We start from the raw sequence: 23,793 nt of genomic DNA on the forward strand, positions 1-23,793 counted from the left end.
CCTACGAAACATAGTGGAAAAAAATATATTCGTCGATGTAAACAAGAGGTGAAAAAGGAGACACTTTTCGACGAGTGATTTGTATGAAGTTCCACTGCCGTGCTATCACTCTAAAGCGGACCTTACACCAGAGAAGAGAAGTGGAACTTGAGAGAAAAAAGTGGCAACGATTTGTGGCAAGAAAATGTAAACAGTGAAAAAATTGACAGATTTTACGCTCTAAAAATTGAACATATTGTTAAGATGTCTCTAAGAGGGTGGGAGACATCATATATAAGGTGGGAGGTTCGTATATAATGTTAGCATCATCATGATAAACACGGCGAATAGGATAGAAATTATGAACTGAAAATTGAATAAAATATACATATACACGCTGAAACGCTGTGGACAAATATTATAATGCATTTTTATCGGCTTATGTATAATGCATTATCAAAATAAACCCATATGTATTGTAATCATAACTTGCTGTTCTATTCATAACAACATTTATGGTTGTATTCCACCAATGATGACAAATGTGTAATTTACGAATGAAGCTTCGCCATAGAAACTGAACATTGAAAAAAAAATTAAAATGTGGTAAGAGCATCAGTTGATATATTTTAAAGCATTCTCATCGGAATAAATTGAATAATACAATAATTATACCACTAAATAATATATGTACGCTTAAAAACCAACTTAAAAATATGATTTCTGTATAAATTTCTTTTTTTTTTCAGTTTCGAACACACCCCGTAAAAAGCCATTTTTTTAAATACCCTCTGTTGGTATTGTATCTAGAATTTACAAGGTAATGAAACGTTAACGTCAATTAGTTTTTAGTAAACAGCTTTTTATCTGCCGGGGAAATTAACACCAAACTATATACTATATATATTCCATGCCAATTATTGTTCGTAATTGTTCTTTATAGTTTTGACGTAGGACTACGTCTTTCATTTATATACCGGGGTGTAAAATCAAAGTTTCGAAAACGAAAGCGTTACGCCGGAGACCGAGATTTTGAGCGTTAATAGCTCCTAAACAACTGAACGAAATGGTATGATAAACACTTCATTCGAAAGATAAAATGTCTACGCGTTATATACTTGTTACTTTTTGTTCCAAAAACTTGTTTCAATAGTCTTAAAATTGCTTTCAAAACAGGCTATTGAAATCACCAATCGGTATATAAGCGAGCGGCGCTCGGAAATCCACTCAGTTCTAATTGAACAGCGATTGGAGCATGTTGTCGCTGTTGCGGTGAAGCTCTTTATTTATCATGAAACCGCGGATGAACGGTGTCACCAAGAGCCTGTTTGTGCACCCTAGGCCAGAAGGGAATCTATCAGGAGGAGAGTGATGCCACAAACGGTTCCCTGGGAAGACATCGCTACACACACATACACGCGCGGCTATTAACAGGTGGTTATCGAGTTGGCATTAACCACTGGTGGGCTTCCAGTAAAATGTGGAAATATCTAATAGTTACTGAAAATAATCTGCCAGTTCCTCTGGGAATTTTCAAAATATATTCATGTGAAAGAGTTTAATTGAATGTTTTCTATCCATGTTACACTGTGACCAAATACATTTGGTTTTGTGATTTTTCAATCAATCGCAATTAACAGGATAGCTTCAGAAGATTATTCTTCCCCATCAGTAGGATATTTCCGTATCCAATATTGTATGCGCCCGCAATCGATTATTGCTCAGTCGCCGAAAGTTCCGAGCTCAGAGAGTTCATTCCCCTCTAGTTTGCCTTCCAAATTGCCATCGTAAACCACACCTTCTCTCGATTCAATCACACACAAAAAGCATACTTAAGCGATATTCTGGTGGTGAGACACATTCATTTTTCGTGAGGACATCGACAAGACAACATCGTTGCCTAACGTGCTGGAGGAGGTGGACGGCGAAGGATCGACACATACACGCGCAGAACTCTTTCCGTTAGGATGCCATTCGAGAAAGTTCCGGAAAGATCTAATCATTGCTGGAAAATAATCTGCCAGTTCCTTTGGGAATTTTCAAAATATATTCATGTGAAAGAGTTTAATTGAATGTTTTCTATCCATGTAACACTGTGACCAAATATGTTTCAATCAAGTGCTATTAACAGGTGGTTATCGAGCTGGTATTAACCACTGGTGGGCTTCCAGTATCGAGGAAAATGTGGAAATATCTAATCGTTACTGAAAATAATCTGCCAGTTCCTCTGGGAATTTAAAATTATATTCATATGAAAGAGTTTATTTTAATGTTTTCTATCCATGTAACACTGTGACCAAATACATTAGGTTTTGTGATTTTTCAATCAATCGCAATCAACAGGATAGCTTCTGAAGATTATTCTTCCCCATCAGTAGGATATTTCCGTATCCAATATTGGATGCATAAAACCTTGTGCCTCCAACGTAACGCTCTCGTTTTCGAAGTTCTCCAAATATTCATTCATTCAGAATGAATTCAGATTCAACTTCATACAAATGATCTCTAAATCAACGATAGTCCTACGTCACCCTTGCGGTTATACCATAGATATAACCCACTTCCTGTTTTCATTCAAGGGCGCTACATTTTTTATATTTTTTCTCGAAAGCTGAGGATTTTTTAGACAACATATCCAAAAATGTGTCCTTCTTCGTTTTTAAATTATGATTTTTCAAATTTAACCGATGGTTCAAAAAATCATGTTTCTCCTTTCTTCCAAAAATTACGTTTTTCAAAAATTCATAACTTTTGATCTACTGAACCGATTCAGATAATCGACATAGTTAATTCAAGTCAATAATTTCACACTTGCAAAAAAATATTTTTTTTATTTAAAAAAAACAGATACAATTATTAATCACGAAAACAAAATTAATTTTTTTCGCAAGTGCAGTATTTTTCCAAAAAAATCTAGGCTTTATTTTGATATATCTATCATCTGAATCGCTCTAGCAGTTCAAATGTTATGAATTTTTGAGAATAGGAAAAAGGGGAAGAAATTAATATTCCGAACTATCGGTTAACTTTAAAAAAATATAACTCAAAAAAGAAAAAAAGAACATATCTAATTTTGAGTTAAAAATCCTCAGTTTTCAAGAAAAAATATAGAAAAATATAGCGCCGTTGGTCCCGAAACCATGTAAACTATAAAAACGGATACAATCAAGAATTACAAGAAAAAAAAAATCAAATTTCTTGGAAGTTTGACATTTTTTCCAAAAAAGCTCATTAACTTCAATTTGATGTATCGATAATCTGAATCGGCTTAGTGGTTCAAAAGTTATGAGTTTTTGATAAAAGTCATTTTTGGGAAAAAGTGAAAAAAATCGAATCACCCCAGCAAACATTAAATCGTATAACTTTGCATATGATAAGTTACATATAAATTCGTATCAAATCACAATCGCATAAAATATCAATCAAAATATCGATCATGTATATCTAAACTCGCATAAAATGCAAAAACACGATTTTCCATGTCATCGATGGATTGAGTGGTAACATTGTCGGATCAAATCGCATATCAGTCCAAAAAGCATCGCATATCGTTATATACGGCTTTATATTATCCACTTTTGCGTGTATATACTAGTTATATGCATCATATATCATACAAATGTGTCTTGGTTGTATGTATATCGCCTACTTTTATACTGTGCCTTAATTTTTTGATTTTAACGTTCAAAGACTCTTCAATAAAAATGGCATTGAAAAACTGAGTAAAACTGACATACAATTATGACGGATGGCGAAGTGCCAATTAAAAGGCACTCCAACTAAAAAAGCGCTATAAAACTACTATAAAACTGTGAAAAATATATAAAAAAATATACGAAGACTCTTTTTGTCGTTTATGAGTTTGTTTTTTTTAAGTTACTACTAGGCATGTTTGCGGATTAATGGAAAGATATGATATGTTGATCCTTGATATGAGAATGAAAGTTAACAATTGGAAAAAAAAATAAAATTCATGTGAATGGAGACGATTTTTGTGTACAGCACATGCCACGTGGGCCTTTTGCTGATTAAATAAGTAAGATTTCTTCCAATACGTCATAATTTTACAACCATTGAGTCGATTTCAAAAATCGTAATATCAAATGAAATCTTATTCTTCTATGAATCAACTTCAATCTGTCATTCAAACAAACTCAAAAATTAAATACTACATAAAAACTTTAATTATAAAGTTTAGAGAATTTGCGACTTAATTTTCTACAATTCGCTCTTTCACACCAAATTTCTATCTTGTCGCAATTTCAAACCTCTCAAAATGAAAGGTCAAAGAACGAAAAGCAGGAAAAATTAACAAATAATGGGGGGTAAATAATAAAGCAAAGGTAATCATGGATTTCATGGAATCTCATAAAAATATTGAAAAAAACATTCCTTTTTTAATTTCTCTTTCAAATTTTGATAAAATTGCACTGAATAGTTAAATAAGGGCAATATTAATATTTGAATAAACTTATGTAAACATGTTTATATAAACCTTCCCATCTTCTCATTTTTCAGTAAAAAGACCTTGCGTCAAGACAGCTAGAAATCCATACACTCTCAAATCAAGTGTGCCTGAAAAAATTATATTCTTCACGTAAACAAGCGATGAAAATGTGGACACTTTTTAGTCAGTGAATTGTATGGAGTTCCACTGCTGTGCTTACACGGTCAACTTTATTGACAATATGATGACATTTGAGAGCATAATGACAGCTGAACATGGCCGACGACGCAGAAATCCGGATTTATCATTAGCCGATAATCGGGGTTCTACTGATTTTCGAGCATCTATATCGTGATGGGCACCTTACACGATCAATCGGATTGACAGTAAGTGTCTTCAATATCGTGACAGCTAGGCTTTCAACATCTGATCTAACCTCAATCAATATTTTTCCACCTTACACGGTCAATATCGCCCTCAACCCGAGACAACGAAAATATCCGCGATGGCTAGTGGCGACATTTGAGTTTGGGATCCAAACTATTCTCTATCAGATTAGAAGGCTAAAAGGCAATTTTCAATTGGTAAAATTTGAATGAAAATATCTATTTGGTATTATTTAATTAGTTGAAGCGCGTATTCCTAACCTTACCTTAACCTATTTCCCCTGAATTTTCAGATATTCCTACTAAAATGTATTATTATAATATAACGTCAATTTCAGACATAATTTTTGTATGGGATTTTCTCACCACTTGCAGAAAAAAAGTGATTTGAATTCATATAGAATACTAATTTGATTCGTAAAAGTTAATTTTCATTCATAATTTACACTTTAGAATTCGGTTTTTCTTCCCAAAAATACATCATAATACTCGTTTCACAAATACAGACTGTTCCTTTCAGTTTCAGAGATGCCAGATTATTTTAGTTTGCGAAAATATATGCAAGTTATTTTATCTGCAAGCAAATAAATTCCATAAATGAGACTATGATAGTAGAACCCCGATTATCCGCGAGCGGGTGATCCGCCCTGCGGATTATTCGTGACTGCGAGTTCCATTGTAAATCAATAGGCCTTTCCGGAATTTGTTAGTGAGTGGTAGGCCCATGCTCTTTTGTTGTGGTCATGGCTTTTACATTATTTAGCCACTGGTGTACACGACCTTATAGATGGATAGTTGATTGATTTCTGTATTGAGAGTACATAGTTTTTATGTTGAAACATCTCTTTTCGTGTTTGCATTTTTTTGTTCTTTAATGGGTCATCCGCGATTTTCGTTAATCGCGGTGAGTTTGTCCGACTATTCCGCGGATAATCGGGATTCTACTGTAGCTTGAATTAACACATGATGTTTTTTCATCTGTGATTTTCCCATATCTTCTCATTTTCCAAATTTTATAGCGGAGTGTGAAGAAACACACAACCCGCTCACTAGCGCAAAGAATGACCGAGTTCAACGTTAAAAAATTCCTAAAACGTTGTTAAGTTTCATCCACTCTCTCACCATCACATTGTCAGTTTACTTTGATGTTTTGATTTGTATCGTGAAAAGTACCGTATTTTGCTATTCAAAGTATCGGTTTTCCAAACCAAAAGCTTCCATTTATGATTCCTACAATTTCAGTAGTTTATAAATTTTAATTGCAATCGCAAAAAAGACTAACAAAAATTAAATGTGCGCTTGCATATCTGGCAACTCAGTCTGGAAGTCCGTGAGGTAAAACGTCAACATCATGCATCCATATGAAATGTCACGATATTGATGCTCGAAAATCAGAAGCGGACCTTACACGGTCAACTTTATTGACAATATGATGACATTTGAAAGCATAATGACAGCTGAACATGGCCGACAACGCAGAAATCCGGATTTTCTGATTTTCGAGCATCAATATCGTGACATTTCATATGGATGCATGATGTTGACGTTTTACCTCACGGACTTCCAGACTGAGTTGCCAGATATGCAAGCGCACATTTAATTTTTGTTAGTCTTTTTTGCGATTGCAATTAAGATTTATAAACTACTGAAATTGTAGGAATAATAAATGGAAGCTTTTGGTTTGGAAAACCGATACTTTGAATAGCAAAATACGATACTTTTCACGATACAAATCAAAACTTCAAAGTAAACTGACAATGTGATGGTGAGAGAGTGGATGAAACTTAACAACGTTTTAGGAATTTTTTAACGTTGAACTCGGTCATTCTCTGCGCTTGTGAGCGGGTTGTGTGTTTCTTCACACTCCGCTATAAAATTTGGAGAATGAGAAGATCTGGGAAAATCACAGATGAAAAAACATCATGTGTTAATTCAAGCTACAGTAGAATCCCGATTATCCGCGGAATAGTCGGGCAAACTCACCGCGATTAACGAAAATCGAGGATGACCCATTAAAGGACAAAAAATGCAAACACGAAAAGAGATGTTTCAACATAAAAACTATGTTCTATCAATACAGAAATCAATCAACTATTCATCTATAAGGTCGTGTACACCAGTGGCTAAATAATTTAAAAGCCATGACCACAACAAAAGAGCATGGGCCTACCACTCACTAACAAATTCCGGAAAGGCCTATTGATTTACTATGGAACTCGCAGTCACGAATAATCCGCAGGGCGGATCACCCGCTCGCGGATAATCGGGGTTCTACTGTCATAGTCTCATTTATGGAATAAAAACATTTGCTTGCAGATAAAATAACTTGCATATATTTTCGCAAACTAAAATAATCTGGCATCTCTGAAACTGAAAGGAACAGTCTATATTTGTGAAACGAGTATTATGATGTATTTTTTAGAAGAAAAACCGAATTCTAAAGTGTAAATTATGAATGAAAATTAACTTTTCCAAATCAAATTAGTATTCTATGTGAATGCAAATCACTTTTTTTCTGCAAGTGGTGAGAAAATCCCATACAAAAATTATGTCTGAAATTGACGTTATATTATAATAATACATTTTAGTAGGAATATCTGAAAATTCAGGGGAAATAGGTTAAGTTAAGGTTAGGACTACGCGCTTCAACTAATTAAATAATACCAAGTTATTCAAGAGAAATGCAAATCCAAAATGGCCGCCACCACAAAATGGCGGATTACATATTTTCAGAAATTTATGGAAAATTATGAAAAATGTAAATCCAAAATGACCGCCATCATAAAATGGCGCCATGTTTTTTTCAAAGCCCATCAATATGGGTATCAAATGAAGGTGCTCGAAACATACCTTTAATTCTACTGTCATTATAAAACTGCGTATTCCATGTTCATGGAAAATTTGATTTGGCCGCCGCTAGAAAATGGCATTTTGGATTTGCATTCCTCATGAATAATTGTGTTCTACTAGCCAAGCCCTTTTATTTAATACCCATATTGAAGAAGTTTGGGAAAATATGTAATCAACCATTTTGTAGCGGCAGCCATCTTGGAGTTTTAAAATAATGAAATACCCAGTTTTATAATGACTGCAGAGATAAAGGTGTGTTCCAAATTTCAGATCAATCGGTCAACAGGAAGGGGCTCAAATTTCTATTCATGTGGTAAAGCGCTACAGACAAACATGTTGCAAACATATAAACGTACAAACATACAAACATACAAATTACAGGGTAAGCTAAATAAAACCGTTTAAATACAGTTCCTATCGGTGCTTTATGAGAAAAATCTGTGTTCTTACCGTACAGAACAAAACAAACAAAACTGAAAAAATATACCTTTCCGGATAAATTTGTACATTTGCCAACACTGGATGGTTCGATGGTACAAGGAACATCAAATTCAATTCCCTCAACGTATTCATGGAAGAATCTTCATTCGCGTTGACGGCATTGTGCTTCATGTGTTCGATTTGTGAAGCGAAAATAATAATAGACAATGAAATCATGGAAATATCAGGAAATTTACATAAAAACAGCTGATGAAGGTTCAGTACGACGTGTTTTAATTAGTAAATTAACAAGAAGTAAAATTTTTCATTCAAATTTTGACAATTTAAAACTGCCTCCGGGCCTACAAAACCGATAAAGATTAATTCTAGATCAACATGTCAAAAGGGTCTATCTTCTTTGATCGATTCTCTTCATCTACATTCTGTTTCATTAATAACTCAGCAGTAACAGGATTTCCCGATGTGTTCGACGACAAGGAGTGTGAAAGAGGACCTCGTTTATCAAACTACATGGCAAAACTGGAGCAAAATCTGTCTGAAAGGCCGTGGTTATCGAAAGAGAAAGACGGTGAAGAGAATCGATCAAAGAAGATAGACCCTTTTGACATGTTGATCTAGAATTTGCCTCCCAAAATGGTTATCGCCACCAGACGTCGACACTGTCATTCGTCATCGAGGATAAAGTGACAGCCATGGTGTCGAGTTGCTGGAAATGTGTATGAACGCACAGCACCAGTCAACTGGTGATCTAAATATGGCGTGCCGTTGACGTTCAAGTAACTGGCGCCAATTACTGGTCAATGTGTAAATCAGCTATAAGCCGTGTTCGTTTGCACGCCAGCCACACGTCAAAACCAATGAGATACATATAGAGGTGGAGCAGTAGGCGAAGTCTATCTGTATTAGCAAGCCAAATATCGTGTCGTAATTATTTGCATTCAATATGGAATGTATATGGAAGAAACAAAACAATGTTGAAAGTACTTACGGTTGCATGATAATTTGAGCCAAAATTCTCATGAAATCATTCAACTGATTATTTTTTAACAGATGACAATTATATCGTGGCTTATTTTGATTATTCATGTGGTAAAAGAGCAGTCGTATGCTTAGTTCTCGAGAGCAGTAACATTTTCGGTGAAATTTTGATTAATTGGCGATTATTATCTCACAACATACACACCGACACTGAGAGCCTTCGAAACATCAACTTCATAACGGTAAAATAATGAAACTTCGTTTGTTTCTATGAACTTGGGGGAGTGAAAACGACACATGGAAATATCACTTTTATCCGTCTTTTTCGGCGTCTTTCACAAATATTCACTTCACGCTATCACATTAGCCTCATATTCAGCGGGAGCTCTACAAAAATGCACGTTTTCAATTGATAAATTACTTCCTGAAAATAGCATTTTTACATGGATGCGGTGGGCAATCAAAGATAAACAAAACGACTGACGTCACTATTTGCGAAATAGTTATGGCAGCGCATGCTATGTCGCTCGAAACTCGACCATCTTCATTACCTTTTTTCCAAGACATTGCGTCAAAACCATGCTCACGACACTTCAGCCTGGTGTGAAGGTGGTTGAACATTTACATACATATATATATATATATATATATATATATATATATATATATATATATATATATATATATATATATATATATATATATATATATATATATATATATATATATATATATATATATATATATATATATATATATATATATATATATATATATATATAGCCACCTTGGTGTGGACAAAGGCGCTTATATCATTGTATAACAGGTGAAGCAACATCATCACTTCATTAAGAAGGGGATTACGGTTTGTGGAGCGGGGGTTGTTTGTTTTGTTATTGCTAGGATACGCTATTTTTGCATTTTCACATGCCAAAATGTGGAAATGAGAATGAAATACTACAAAATCATCCCTTCTTTTTCACATAAATTCGCAAAAGCCGAACATAGTAGGCATCGTTCGAATAAGTGCCGTAGCAGTTTGTAGAGAGCCGGCGGCGGCGTTCTGATGCTGTGCGTAAACAATACCGACAACAATTCCAATATGGCTGAAAATGCATTTCATATGATTGTTTCACCTGGTATATATAGAGGCGCCTTGTCTATATATTATTATTGTTGAATAAGGGTTGAATTCAATGATTTTCATATAATTTTTAAAATTTATAACTGATTCTAGGCATGCAGAAATATCCAGGATGTGAATCGCACATTAATCGTAAGCGTCACACGCCCCCCCCCAAGCCACGCTGTCGCCCCCTTGCAGTGAGGTTTCTCTTCACGGTTGAGGGGCTTCTGGACCTTAAACGAGCTCGAGTCCTGGTATTCTTCACGAAAGTTTTGCTCACATGCAACTTTTTAGTCACATCTCGAACAAAGGCGTTCGGTTTCCGTTTAAAGGTTCCAACCACACGTTTGTGATCGTTCCCGTTGACCCGACGGCTTTTTTTTCTTCGCTTCCGATCAACAGTCAGACGTTCTTCGAAACGTTTTATGATACCAGACGCCGTGGAATTCGCGATTCCCATCTTTTTCGCTATGGCGCGATGCGACTGATCCTCATTCTCGAAGTATTCGTGCACGCAATGTTCTTTCGTCGCCATTTTGAAAACTTTTGCACACCTGATGAAATCAACTCACAGAGTGTAAACAATACACATTAAACTAAGTCTAGGTAATTTCAATCAATTTTACCCAACTGCTCAAAAGTTAGAGCAATTTGAGTGTATGCGGATTTTGAACGGAACACCCCCTCTATATAACGGAATCAATTTTTTTTAAATTATTTTATATGCATTTAATTTAATTTTTTGAATATAAATGAAGAATTTAATTTTTGATATATTCCCTTAAAAACAGTACTTTCGTATTAGCGTCACCGGAGCCGGAAATTTGCTTTGAAATATATAATTTATATTTCACCTTGAGCTTGGGTAGACTGTACAATTCGTAGTTGCTCTCCGTGATTGACCTGAACCAACCAAATTGCACAAAGAACACACAGAATGACGCTTGGGACTAGCAAATCATTCTCGTTTTGCAATTTTCGGGGATTCGAGCTTTAAATGGTCAATAACGACGCCGGCCACGTCCTTACAGTCACCAGGGGAAGGGAAGGAACGTTAGAATGATATTCGCCGCCCGAAGGCCAGAAGGGTCGCCTCTATAGCGTGGTTGCCTAGCGATTTTTTGGGTTTTTAAATTTTAAGATTTTTGTATATTTAGATTTGTAAATTTTTAGATTTTTGTATTTTTTCCTGAGAAGGAACACCTACAAAGTTTATTGCTCTGGCTCCGTTTTCATCTATTATTTTTGACACGTAGTTTTCATCGAAACCCAATCGCGACATAGGAGAGATATGTTTAGAAAACCTGAGAAGGTAACCGAGAGAACCCCAGACCGAAAATTTATATCGCTGATCACCGCGAGTTTTGACGTAGGACTACGTCTTTCATTTCTATACCGGGGTGTAAAATCAAAGTTTCGAAAACGAAAGCGTTACGCCGAAGACCGAGATTTTGAGTGTTAATAGCTCCTAAACAACTGAACGAAATGGTATGATAAACACTTCATTCGAAAGATCAAATGTCTACGCGTTCTATACTTGTTACTTTCTGATCCAAAAACCTGTTTCAATAGTCTTAAATTTGCTTTCAAATAGGCTATTGAAATCACCAATCGGTATATAAGCGAGCGTCGCTCGGAAATCCACTCAGTTCTAATTGAACAGCGATTGGAGCATGTTGTCGCTGTTGTGGTGAAGCTCTTCATTTATCATGAAAGCGCGGATGAACGGTGTCACCAAGAGTCTGTTTGTGCACCTTAGGCCAGAAGGGAATCCATCAGGAGGAGAGTGATGCTACAAACGGTTCCCCGGGAAGATCTCGAAGCAGCCGCTACACACACACATACACGCACGGAATTCTTTCCGTTTGTATCGAGAAAGATCCGGAAAATAATCTGCCAGTTCCTCTAGGAATTTAAAAATACATTCATGTGAAAGAGTTTATTTGAATGTTTTCTATCCATGTAACACTGTGACCAAATATGTTTCAATCAAGTGCTATTAACAGATGGTTATCGAGTTAGCATTAACCACTGGTGGGCTTCCAGTATCGAGGAAAATGTGGAAATATCTAATCGTTACTGAAAATAATCTGCCAGTTCCTCTGGGAATTTAAAATTACATTCATATGGAAGAGTTTATTTTAATGTTTTCTATCCATGTAACACTGTGACCAAATACATTAGGTTTTGTGATTTTGCAATCAATCGCAATCAACAGGATAGCTTCTGAAGATTATTCTTCCCCATCAGTAGGATATTTCCGTATCCAATATTGGATGCATAAAACCTTGTGCCTCCAACGTAACGCTCTCGTTTTCGAAGTTCTCCAAATATTCATTCATTCAGAATGAATTCAGATTCAACTTCATACAAATGATCTCTAAATCAACGATAGTCCTACGTCACCCTTGCGGTTATACCATAGATATAACCCACTTCCTGTTTTTTTTATTTAACTCTAGTTGCGAAGGCGGAGAGTTATATTTGGGAAACCTGAGAAGATAACCGAGAGAACTCTCCCCAAATGATTCGTACTGGCGATATATTCTGTTAGCGACGGCTGGACGGAATTGATGAATTATAATTAAAGAAATGAAGAATTAAAGTATTCAAGATTGAACAGTTAATGAGGAAATCATAAACACATTCAAGAAAAAAAAAATATTTACGGAATTAAGAAATTAAATTGGAGAATTGAAGAAATAAAAGATTAAACAATTATGCAACGAAAGAATTTATATAATGTATGTATACGAATAAAATAAAACTTAGCTGACGCCACTGCATGCTCGTGAATTATTCCTTTGGTTTCCGATTCTGTAACGTTCTCTTCTTTTCCACCTTCTCTGTCCACAGTTCCTCGCGGATTGTGTATCTCTTTGTGATTCGCTGAGTACAAACAGGTTCTCCATATGAGAGAATGTGTACAAAAAACACCTCTGATGCAGCTTCCCGCTCAGTCCATCCCTGTCGATGATTCTTGCGGTGTGATACAGTCACAACGACATTATAACTTCACACTCGATACCAAAAAAACGAACACTCATACGTTCTCATTATTAGGATCAATCTGATCACTTTCACATATGCGTGTAGCTCCGTTTCCCTAAACTTATATGTATCTTGAACTATACAGCCATTTTGTATTTCTTTGATGGGCACCTTATGGGCACCTTAAGCGGACCTTACACGGTCAACTTTATTGACAATATGATGACATTTGAAAGCATAATGACAGCTGAACATGGCCGACAACGCAGAAATCCGGATTTTCTGATTTTCGAGCATCAATATCGTGACATTTCATATGGATGCATGATGTTGACGTTTTACCTCACGGACTTCCAGACTGAGTTGCCAGATATGCAAGCGCACATTTAATTTTTGTTAGTCTTTTTTGCGATTGCAATTAAAATTTATAAACTACTGAAATTGTAGGAATCATAAATGGAAGCTTTTGGTTTGGAAAACCGATACTTTGAATAGCAAAATACGATACTTTTCACGATACAAATCAAAACTTCAAAGTAAACTGACAATGTGATGGTGAGAGAGTGGATGAAACTTAACAACGTTTTAGGATTTTTTTAACGTTGAACTCTGTCATTCTCTGCGCTTGTGAGCGGGTTGTGTGTTTCTTCACACTCCGCTATAAAATTTGGAGAATGAGAAGATCTGGGAAAATCACAGATGAAAAAACATCATGTGTTAATTCAAGCTACAGTAGAATCCCGATTATCCGCGGAATAGTCGGGCAAACTCACCGCGATTAACGAAAATCGAGGATGACCCATTAAAGGACAAAAAATGCAAACACGAAAAGAGATGTTTCAACATAAAAACTATGTTCTATCAATACAGAAATCAATCAACTATTCATCTATAAGGTCGTGTACACCAGTGGCTAAATAATTTAAAAGCCATGACCACAACAAAAGAGCATGGGCCTACCACTCACTAACAAATTCCGGAAAGGCCTATTGATTTACTATGGAACTCGCAGTCACGAATAATCCGCAGGGCGGATCACCCGCTCGCGGATATTCGGGGTTCTACTGTCATAGTCTCATTTATGGAATAAAAACATTTGCTTGCAGATAAAATAACTTGCATATATTTTTGCAAACTAAAATAATCTGGCATCTCTGAAACTGAAAGGAACAGTCTATATTTGTGAAACGAGTATTATGATGTATTTTTTAGAAGAAAAACCGAATTCTAAAGTGTAAATTATGAATGAAAATTAACTTTTCCAAATCAAATTAGTATTCTATGTGAATGCAAATCACTTTTTTTCTGCAAGTGGTGAGAAAATCCCATACAAAAATTATGTCTGAAATTGACGTTATATTATAATAATACATTTTAGTAGGAATATCTGAAAATTCAGGGGAAATAGGTTAAGTTAAGGTTAGGACTACGCGCTTCAACTAATTAAATAATACCAAGTAGATATTTTCATTCAAATTTTACCAATTGAAAATCGCCTTTTAGCCTTCTAATCTGATAGAGAATAGTTTGGATCCCAAACTCAAATGTCGCCACTAGCCATCGCGGATATTTTCGTTGTCTCGGGTTGAGGGCGATATTGACCGTGTAAGGTGGAAAAATATTGATTGAGGTTAGATCAGATGTTGAAAGCCTAGCTGTCACGATATTGAAGACACTTATTGTCAATCCGGTTGATCGTGTAAGGTGCCCAAGAAAATCCGGATTTCTGCGTCGTCGGCCATGTTCAGCTGTCATTATGCTCTCAAATGTCATCATATTGTCAATAAAGTTGACCGTGTAAGGTCCGCTTGACATTTCATATGGATGCATGATGTTGACTTTTTACCTCACGGACTTCCAGACTGAGTTGCCAGATATGCAAGCGCACATTTAATTTTTGTTAGTCTTTTTTGCGATTGCAATTAAAATTTATAAACTACTGAAATTGTAGGAATCATAAATGGAAGCTTTTGGTTTGGAAAACCGATACTTTGAATAGCAAAATACGGTACTTTTCACGATACAAATCAAAACATCAAAGTAAACTGACAATGTGATGGTGAGAGAGTGGATGAAACTTAACAACGTTTTAGGAATTTTTTAACGTTGAACTCGGTCATTCTTTGCGCTAGTGAGCGGGTTGTGTGTTTCTTCACACTCCGCTATAAAATTTGGAAAATGAGAAGATCTGGGAAAATCACAGATGAAAAAAACATCATGTGTTAATTCAAGCTACAGTAGAATCCCGATTATCCGCGGAATAGTCGGACAAACTCACCGCGATTAACGAAAATCGCGGATGACCCATTAAAGGACAAAAAAATGCAAACACGAAAAGAGATGTTTCAACATAAAAACTATGTTCTATCAATACAGAAATCAATCAACTATCCATCTATAAGGTCGTGTACACCAGTAGCTAAATAATGTAAAAGCCACGACCACAACAAAAGAGCATGGGCCTACCTCTCACTAACAAATTCCGGAAAGGCCTATTGATTTACAATGGAACTCGCAGTCACGAATAATCCGCAGGGCGGATCACCCGCTCGCGGATAATCGGGGTTCTACTGTCATTGTCTCATTTATGGAATAAAAACATTTGCTTGTAGATAAAATAACTAGCATATATTTTCGCAAACTAAAATAATCTGGCATCTCTGAAACTGAAAGGAACAGTCTGTATTTGTGAAACGAGTATTATGATGTATTTTTGGGAAGAAAAACCGAATTCTAAAGTGTAAATTATGAATGAAAATTAACTTTTACGAATCAAATTAGTATTCTATGTGAATGCAAATCACTTTTTTTCTGCAAGTGGTGAGAAAATCCCATACAAAAATTATGTCTGAAATTGACGTTATATTATAATAATACATTTTAGTAGGAATATCTGAAAATTCAGGGGAAATAGGTTAAGGTAAGGTTAGGAATACGCGCTTCAACTAATTAAATAATACCAAATAGATATTTTCATTCAAATTTTATCAATTGAAAATAGCCTTTTAGCCTTCTAATCTGATAGAGAATAGTTTGGATCCCAAACTCAAATGTCGTCACTAGCCATCGCGGATATTTTCGTTGTCTCGGGTCGAGGGCGATATTGACCGTGTAAGGTGGAAAAATATTGATTGAGGTTAGATCAGATGTTGAAAGCCTAGTTGTCACGATATTGAAGACACTTATTGTCAATTCGGTTGACCGTGTAAGGTGCCCATAACAAAACCGTTGCGGCGCATCATCTCCATCGAGCCACCGCAGCGGATGGGGAACCGTACAACAGTGATTTTGGAACCGTACACACCCGCCCCGCCCTGTGTGTTTTATATAATACACATTCCATTATCGAGGCTCCGCGGCGGTCTGTCATTGCAAAATCCGCGCGGGAGAGCCGTCCAGTGTGTTCTTACGCTTAGTGGAGTAAAGTGCGCTACACATACAGCGTCCCGTCACCGTGAAGTCAACGTAAAGGAATGAGATGTCAAATATTCTCCCATGGAAATCATATGGTAGCATTCACATACATCATCACCGGCAACTTTGACGTCGGCAAAATAGGTCCAAGAGAATAATTGACGGGGCGGTGACGGTGACGCTGTTTCTTCTCGCTGATCGTTAGCCACAAAAGGACCATTTTTGGGAACTTGGAGTAGAAGATATATTTGACGACATCGCTTACTTACTTGGAGGGGAACGTAAAGTACCCAGTCCCCTATCAGTGGTTGCTTTCCAGCGTGAGGTAAGTCTCTTTGTCCATTATAATCACGACGTCGCGTTTCGCGACCTACACCATCAGTCGGTCCACCCCAAAGAGCGAAACGGTTTTCTCTCGATCTTCCTCTTTAGCTTCTGCTATACTTTACAGTCACGCAACACCGTTGGCCGGCCAAACCCAGGATTACATTTGACGCTCTCGTTTCCTCCAGAGAGGAGACGATGTCATAAATGCCGTATAGGCTATATCCGGCGAACACAAACTGCCTCACGATATCCAACTTCTTCGCTCCGGGGTGGAGCTGGCGGTGCAAATAAAGCATCGAGCGTAGTTGCTTAATTGTTGCTGCTGCTGCTTCAGATCGACTGATAAGAGCGTCGAAGCATATTTGTAGAATGATTAATAAACATATGATTTGTTGAAAATTTAGTCCATTGAATTATCTTTCATAGCTTTTATTCATTGCTTTCATAAATTAGTCTTTTTTTAATGCATACGTTATATGCAAAGACAAACATCATAAACTGGCGCGAAAGGTCAGAACTGGTTATGACACTGACTGACAATGAAGCTTAGCCGGCTTACAAGCACTGCAGATGTGTGTTCCGTTTGCTTCTACAAACCATTGCGAGCAGTGTTGCTACATTTTAATCTGTACCAGAGGGCTTAAAAATCTTACCCATCTGTACTATTTCGTCTAAAAATCTGTGCTATCGAAAATATTTGTTGAAGAGGAAAATCCATTTTATTAGCATAAAAATACTCATTTATTTACTACAAATATCACATTCACATTTCACTCGTCATTCGTGTGTTTGATGATGCTCATACATAGTTTCTCTGAATCTAGATTGCATACTATCATTTATTAAAAGTTTCAAGCTGCCGCACCAAGCGATACAGCGGCGAAAAAGTAGTCATGTACCTCTGTTCAAATGTAAGAAATTTCACACGCGGAAGAAATCTGTACCAATCTGTACTTTTTGACGAAAATATGTACTCTGTACCGTACAGAATTTGTACCAAAAAAACGAAAAAAAACATACTACAGATGCACATTACAAATAAGGTTTCGAAATAGTGTAAAGCGGCTGGTTAAATCGGTGAATTGTACTATTACAGAAGTCTCTTATTAACATTCTTTTGTGGTTTCTTCATCCTGATGGAATGAATAATATTCTACTACCAATGTAAATAACTCGATCACAGTTTATGTGAGTTACTTTCAGTTCAACGATATGAAAAAGTATGGATATTCTATCGGGTGTGATTCTCAGACAGTTCAACTTTTTTATTGTGGGCATGTGTGGACTGAATATGGAACAGTGTATCATGGACTGACGTGAGGCGAAATAGGACTGGGGAGTTCGATGAGAGAGTGTGTGAAAACTCTACACGAGATAAGCATCAACTGCGAGAACAACCATTGCTCGGCCTCTTTTGATATCCGACGTTCGACGAGACAAGACGTGTATTCGTACACGGAGCAACAATAGCTGCCTAGCTGATTCCTGAGAGGCTTTCGGAACGCAACATTGGCGATCCTGTCAGGAGTTGCTAAATACAACAACATAAATTGAGAACCTATTTTGACGTAGGACTACGTCTTTCATTTCTATACCGGGGTGTAAAATCAAAGTTTCGAAAACGAAAGCGTTACGCCGGAGACCGAGATTTTGAGCGTTAATAGCTCCTAAACAACTGAACGAAATGGTATGATAAACACTTCATTCGAAAGATAAAATGTCTACGCGTTATATACTTGTTACTTTTTGATCCAAAAACTTGTTTCAATAGTCTTAAAATTGCTTTCAAAACAGGCTATTGAAATCACCAATCGGTATATAAGCGAGTGGCGCTCGGAAATCCACTCAGTTCTAATTGAACAGCGATTGGAGCATGTTGTCGCTATTGCGGTGAAGCTCTTTATTTATCATGAAAGCGCGGATGAACGGTATCACCAAGAGCCTGTTTGTGCACCCTAGGCCAGAAGGGAATCTATCAGGAGGAGAGTGATGCCACAAACGGTTCCCTGGGAAGACATCGCTACACACACATACACGCGCGGCTATTAACAGGTGGTTATCGAGTTGGCATGAACCACTGGTGGGCTTCCAGTATCGAGGAAAATGTGGAAATATCTAATCGTTACTGAAAATAATCTGCCAGTTCCTTTGGGAATTTTCAAAATATATTCATGTGAAAGAGTTTAATTGAATGTTTTCTATCCATGTTACACTGTGACCAAATATGTTTCAATCAAGTGCTATTAACAGGTGGTTATCGAGTTGGCATTAACCACTGGTGGGCTTCCAGTATCGAGGAAAATGTGGAAATATCTAATCGTTACTGAAAATAATCTGCCAGTTCCTTTGGGAATTTTCAAAATATATTCATGTGAAAGAGTTTAATTGAATGTTTTCTATCCATGTAACACTGTGACCAAATACATTTGGTTTTGTGGTTTTTCAATCAATCGCAATTAATAGGATAGCTTCAGAAGATTATTCTTCCCCATCAGTAGGATATTTCCGTATCCAATATTGTATGCGCCCGCAATCGATTATTACTCAGTCGCCGAATGTTCCGAGCTCAGAGAGTTCATTCCCCTCTAGTTTGCCTTCCAAATTGCTATCGTAAACCACACCTTCTCTCGATTCAATCACGCACAAAAAGCATACTTAAGCGATATTCTGGTGGTGAGACGCATTCATTTTTCGTGAGCACATCGACAAGACAACATTGTTGCTGAGAGTGCTGGACAGCGAAAGATCGAGATCTCCCCTGAAACGCAAGCAGTTTGTTTGAAACTGTGAGGGAGCACAGAGAAGCCGATCCTTCAGGAGAAGAGAAGGTGACCATCGAAGCAGCCGCTACACACACACATACACGCACGGAATTCTTTTCATTTGGATGAAGGGCATCGAGAAAGATCCGGAAAATAATCGACCAGTTCCTCTGGGAATTGAAAAATACATTCATGTGAAAGAGTTTATTTGAATATTTTCTATCCATGTAACACTGTGACCAAATATGTTTCAATCAAGTGCTATTAACAGGTGGTTATCGAATTAGCATTAACCACTGGTGGGCTTCCAGTATCGAGAAAAATGTGGAAATATCTAATCGTTGCTGGAAAATAATCTGCCAGTTCCCCTTGGAATTGAAAATTACATTCAAGCGAAAGAGTTTATTTTATTGTTTTCTATCCATAAAATATCCATATAATACATTTGGGTTTGTGATTTGTCACTCAAGTACAGTTAGCAGGAAAGGTTCTGAAGATAATTCTTCAGAACAAGGTTTTTCGTATCCTATATTGGATGCATAAATCCTTGTGCCTCCAACGTAACGCTCTCGTTTTCGAAGTTCTCCAAATATTCATTCATTCAGAATGAATTCAGATTCAACTTCAAACAAATGATCTCCAAATCAACGATAGTCCTACGTCACCCTAGCGGTTATACCATAGATATAACCCACTTCCTGTTTTTACATTAAACATGGTGTTGTTTCACCAAGCAGTGGACTGTATTTTGCTGCGATCATGTTTGTGCGTGCTCGATCCTACTTTCCACAGCCGCCCATGCGGCTGGCACGCGAGGTCAACGAATGTGCAATTCTCAACCAAAGTAGCAGTTATGCTACTTATGAGAGAGTGCGTTTCCACGGAATGATTCCGAGCGGCCCAGTGCCGTGTGCGATGCGAAGCAAATGGAAAATTCCATTCGCTTCTTTGGTCCTGTTAAGGACCAATCCAAAACCAAAAACTATACCACGGACCGAATGAGGGATTAATCGGTTGATAGCAAATAAGTCACTTAATCCTTTATACACATTTTATATTTACAGCAAATTTTACAAGATCAAATATCAAACTTTCTTTTAAGCTCTTTCTTCTATCGTGAGTTCAGCACATAAAATAAACCTCTTGCTTTGGCGGTTGAAATAGAAGTCTCCTACCTGAACGCAGTGCAGTTTGCTTGCGCTCGCAATGCACTCTCCCACGGGTGGGGCGTATGTTGGTTTTTGTGTTCTCGCGATCGTGCTTTCGTTGCGTTCCTTCCTCCGCCATCCTGTCGGTCGTACTTTCAGTGCGCGGCGCTGAGCGGTGGACTGAACATACTCCCACGGCAGAAGGAAAGTCATTCTGTTGAATTATCCTTGTCCTCAATCGATGCGTTGTCCAAAATAGGTAGTGGCACTGGTTTGTGAATCGGTCTTCTGTATGTAGTATCGCCAACATGTACATCCACAACATGAACCGGGCCATCAGATCCAGGGCAGGTGCGTAAGACTCGGTCCATCTTCTTTTGTTGAGTTGCAACCTTATGTTTCTTGGAGAGGACGACTGTATCGATAACCACGTTGAATTTCTTTCTTGTCCATTTTGGTCTCAACAGAAGCTCTACCAAATGTTCATGAGACCAACGATTCCAGAAATGCTGTCTTACCTGCAGGATGCGTTGCTTTCGGTGTGATCGATTCAGAGGAATATTAGTAAAAGAGGGTTCGGGTGTGGCTGTTAGAGATCTGCTAATAATCATGTGTCCAGGGGTTAAAACTTCTGGGTCTTTTGTTAGTCTTTTTTGCGATTGCAATTAAAATTTATAAACTACTGAAATTGTAGGAATCATAAATGGAAGCTTTTGGTTTGGTAAACCGATACTTTGAATAGCAAAATACGGTACTTTTCACGATACAAATTGCTTTCGGTGTGATCGATTCAGAGGAATATTAGTAAAAGAGGGTTCGGGTGTGGCTGTTAGAGATCTGCTAATAATCATGTGTCCAGGGGTTAAAACTTCTGGGTCTTTTGGGTCGGAGCAATAGGAAAATAGAGATCTTGAATTCCAAATTGCTTCATTTTGACATTAAAAAGTCGCAAATTCCATTCTTGTAAGGTGAGTTGGTTTATAAACATGATTCAGAATGATCGTAAAACTTTTGATTCCAGCCTTTCAATGAGGCGCACTTGAGGGAAAGATTGTCCCTTTTTTCACTTCGGTTTGAATGGTCTCAAATTCGTCCAGTCTTGCTACTTTTTACTTGTGTGTCACTTGTAGCGTATCCTCATTATACATAAAACAAGTTCCAAACTGTTTATCATTCTTCTCTTCGAATTTGAAGTTTTGCATCAAATGTTGCCATTTTAAAATACCACTAGCATCTGGTTTCAAATTTATCTCATTGCAGTGTTCCAAAAGTACATACTTTTCCCTGAATTTATCATACTGTCGATTAACTTCTGGCTGCTTGCCCAGCTTGGACACCATTATGTTAAACTTTCTTGAATTGGGACAAAATGTTGACTGAGAGTAAGCCTTGCACTCATCAGTCTTGATTGGCACATATTGCTTAGTGACCACGTTTTCCAAATTCTCAAAATAATGAATCTGTTGACTTAATTGCTTTGTTGATAATGTTACTGTATGTGACTGAAAAATAGAACCAGATACAGATTCGCTATTAACTTTTCCACCAATTAGCCATCCCAATTGCGAGTCAATTAACGTTGGCGAATTCTTGAAAAGTTTTACTCGATCGGATTTAATTAGATCATCGAACCACTCCATTCCGATCAGTAAATCTATTTGTCCAGGTTTGTAGAATGAAGAATCAGCCAATTGTGTTCCTGACGGAATATTCCACGAAGCTACATCGATCTCGTAAGCTGGTAGAATACCAGTGACTTCACGAGTAACCAAGCAATCCAAATTGAATTTGAAGTTGCTATATTTAGAGCATACTTGAACGCATGCCTTATGTTGTACTTTGGATTTGATATTGCTAACTCCGTTGACTAATATATTTGTCTTTTCTTTCGGCACTCGTAGCCTATCAAGCATTGACTCTGAGATGAAGTTGATTTGCGAGCCACTATCCAAGAGAGCTCGACATGTATGCGGATTTCCATATCTATCCAAAGCAATAACTTGTGCTGTTAGCAGAAGCACTTGCTGAACTGGTTTTCCATGCGTGTTGGAATAAGCAGCAGTAATATCCTGCATTGATGAACCTCTCGAAGTGTTGGGAGTGCAATGCTGTTTTTGATTCTCTAATGCAGTATCTTTTTAACCAATATTTGATGAACGAACTCCTTCCCTGTGAAGCAAACTGTGATGTCTACGCTGACATTTTGAGCAAGATTTAGATGATGGACAATCCACTCCAAGACGACCTCTTGTCAAGCAATTAAAGCAAAGTCGTTTGTCACGGACCATTCTGAGCCGCTCATCAATCTTCAATCCATGAAAACTTGGGCATTTGAATGCGAAATGGTTACCTTCACAAAACTCGCAATTAGTTGAAACCATAGCTGTGTTTACTCGCGAATTTGATTGTTTCTTCGATACTTGATTTCTTTTATGCGACATTTGAATAAACTGTTCTTGATCGCTGCTTGTATCGGACACCTGGCATCTTTCAAGAATCGAAATGCGATTTTTAAGAAATGAGATTGTATCATGATAGTTCGCAAGCGACCCATGTTCCATTGTTGATTCCCATGCTCGTTTGCTCTCTTTGTCTAGAGCGCTAGTAAGGATGTGTACGACAACCAGTTCGGACACTCCTGAGAATTCCTGACCCAGAAATTTCAAATTTTCGACACACATGTATCAACAAGCTTCCGTAATTCGCAATGATCCTCTTTAAATAATTTGTTATACTTAACAGACCAACAATATGCATATCAATCATGCGTCTCTTATCATCGAACCTCTCTCTTAAAATTTCCCATGCGCGATCATAATTGTCATCAGCAATTGTTTTCGCATCAATCAAACCGGCTGCTTCCCCAATCAATGCTTTCTCCAAATGATAGAGCTTGATTCGTGATGATTCATTTGACTTGTCCACCACATCTTGGAACATAATC

General features: G+C 37.2%; 1 protein-coding gene and 1 long non-coding RNA gene across 2 annotated transcripts; one reads left to right on the top strand and one right to left on the bottom strand.

Annotated features, from left to right (window-relative positions):
• The first annotated feature begins 16,339 nt into the window (after positions 1 to 16,339).
• On the top strand, positions 16,340 to 17,342 carry LOC129770608 (uncharacterized). Its single transcript, XR_008742150.1, has 2 exons — positions 16,340 to 16,937; positions 17,064 to 17,342. It is a non-coding gene; the product is annotated as an uncharacterized LOC129770608 (long non-coding RNA).
• Positions 17,343 to 21,958: 4,616 nt separating this feature from the next.
• On the bottom strand, positions 21,959 to 22,924 carry LOC129766289 (uncharacterized). The gene has a single exon (XM_055766811.1). It carries the CDS (start codon positions 22,922 to 22,924, stop codon positions 21,959 to 21,961), a length of 966 nt encoding a protein of 321 aa, XP_055622786.1.
• Between the last annotated feature and the right edge of the window lie 869 nt (positions 22,925 to 23,793).

Source organism: Toxorhynchites rutilus, chromosome 2 (genome assembly GCF_029784135.1).
Source record: "Toxorhynchites rutilus septentrionalis strain SRP chromosome 2, ASM2978413v1, whole genome shotgun sequence".
Classification (NCBI taxonomy): domain Eukaryota; kingdom Metazoa; phylum Arthropoda; class Insecta; order Diptera; family Culicidae; genus Toxorhynchites; species Toxorhynchites rutilus.

Bases quoted from the DNA above. Each gene is read 5' to 3' on its own strand.
- LOC129766289 (XM_055766811.1), bottom strand. From the start codon at position 22,924: ATGCAGGATATTACTGCTGCTTATTCCAACACGCATGGAAAACCAGTT.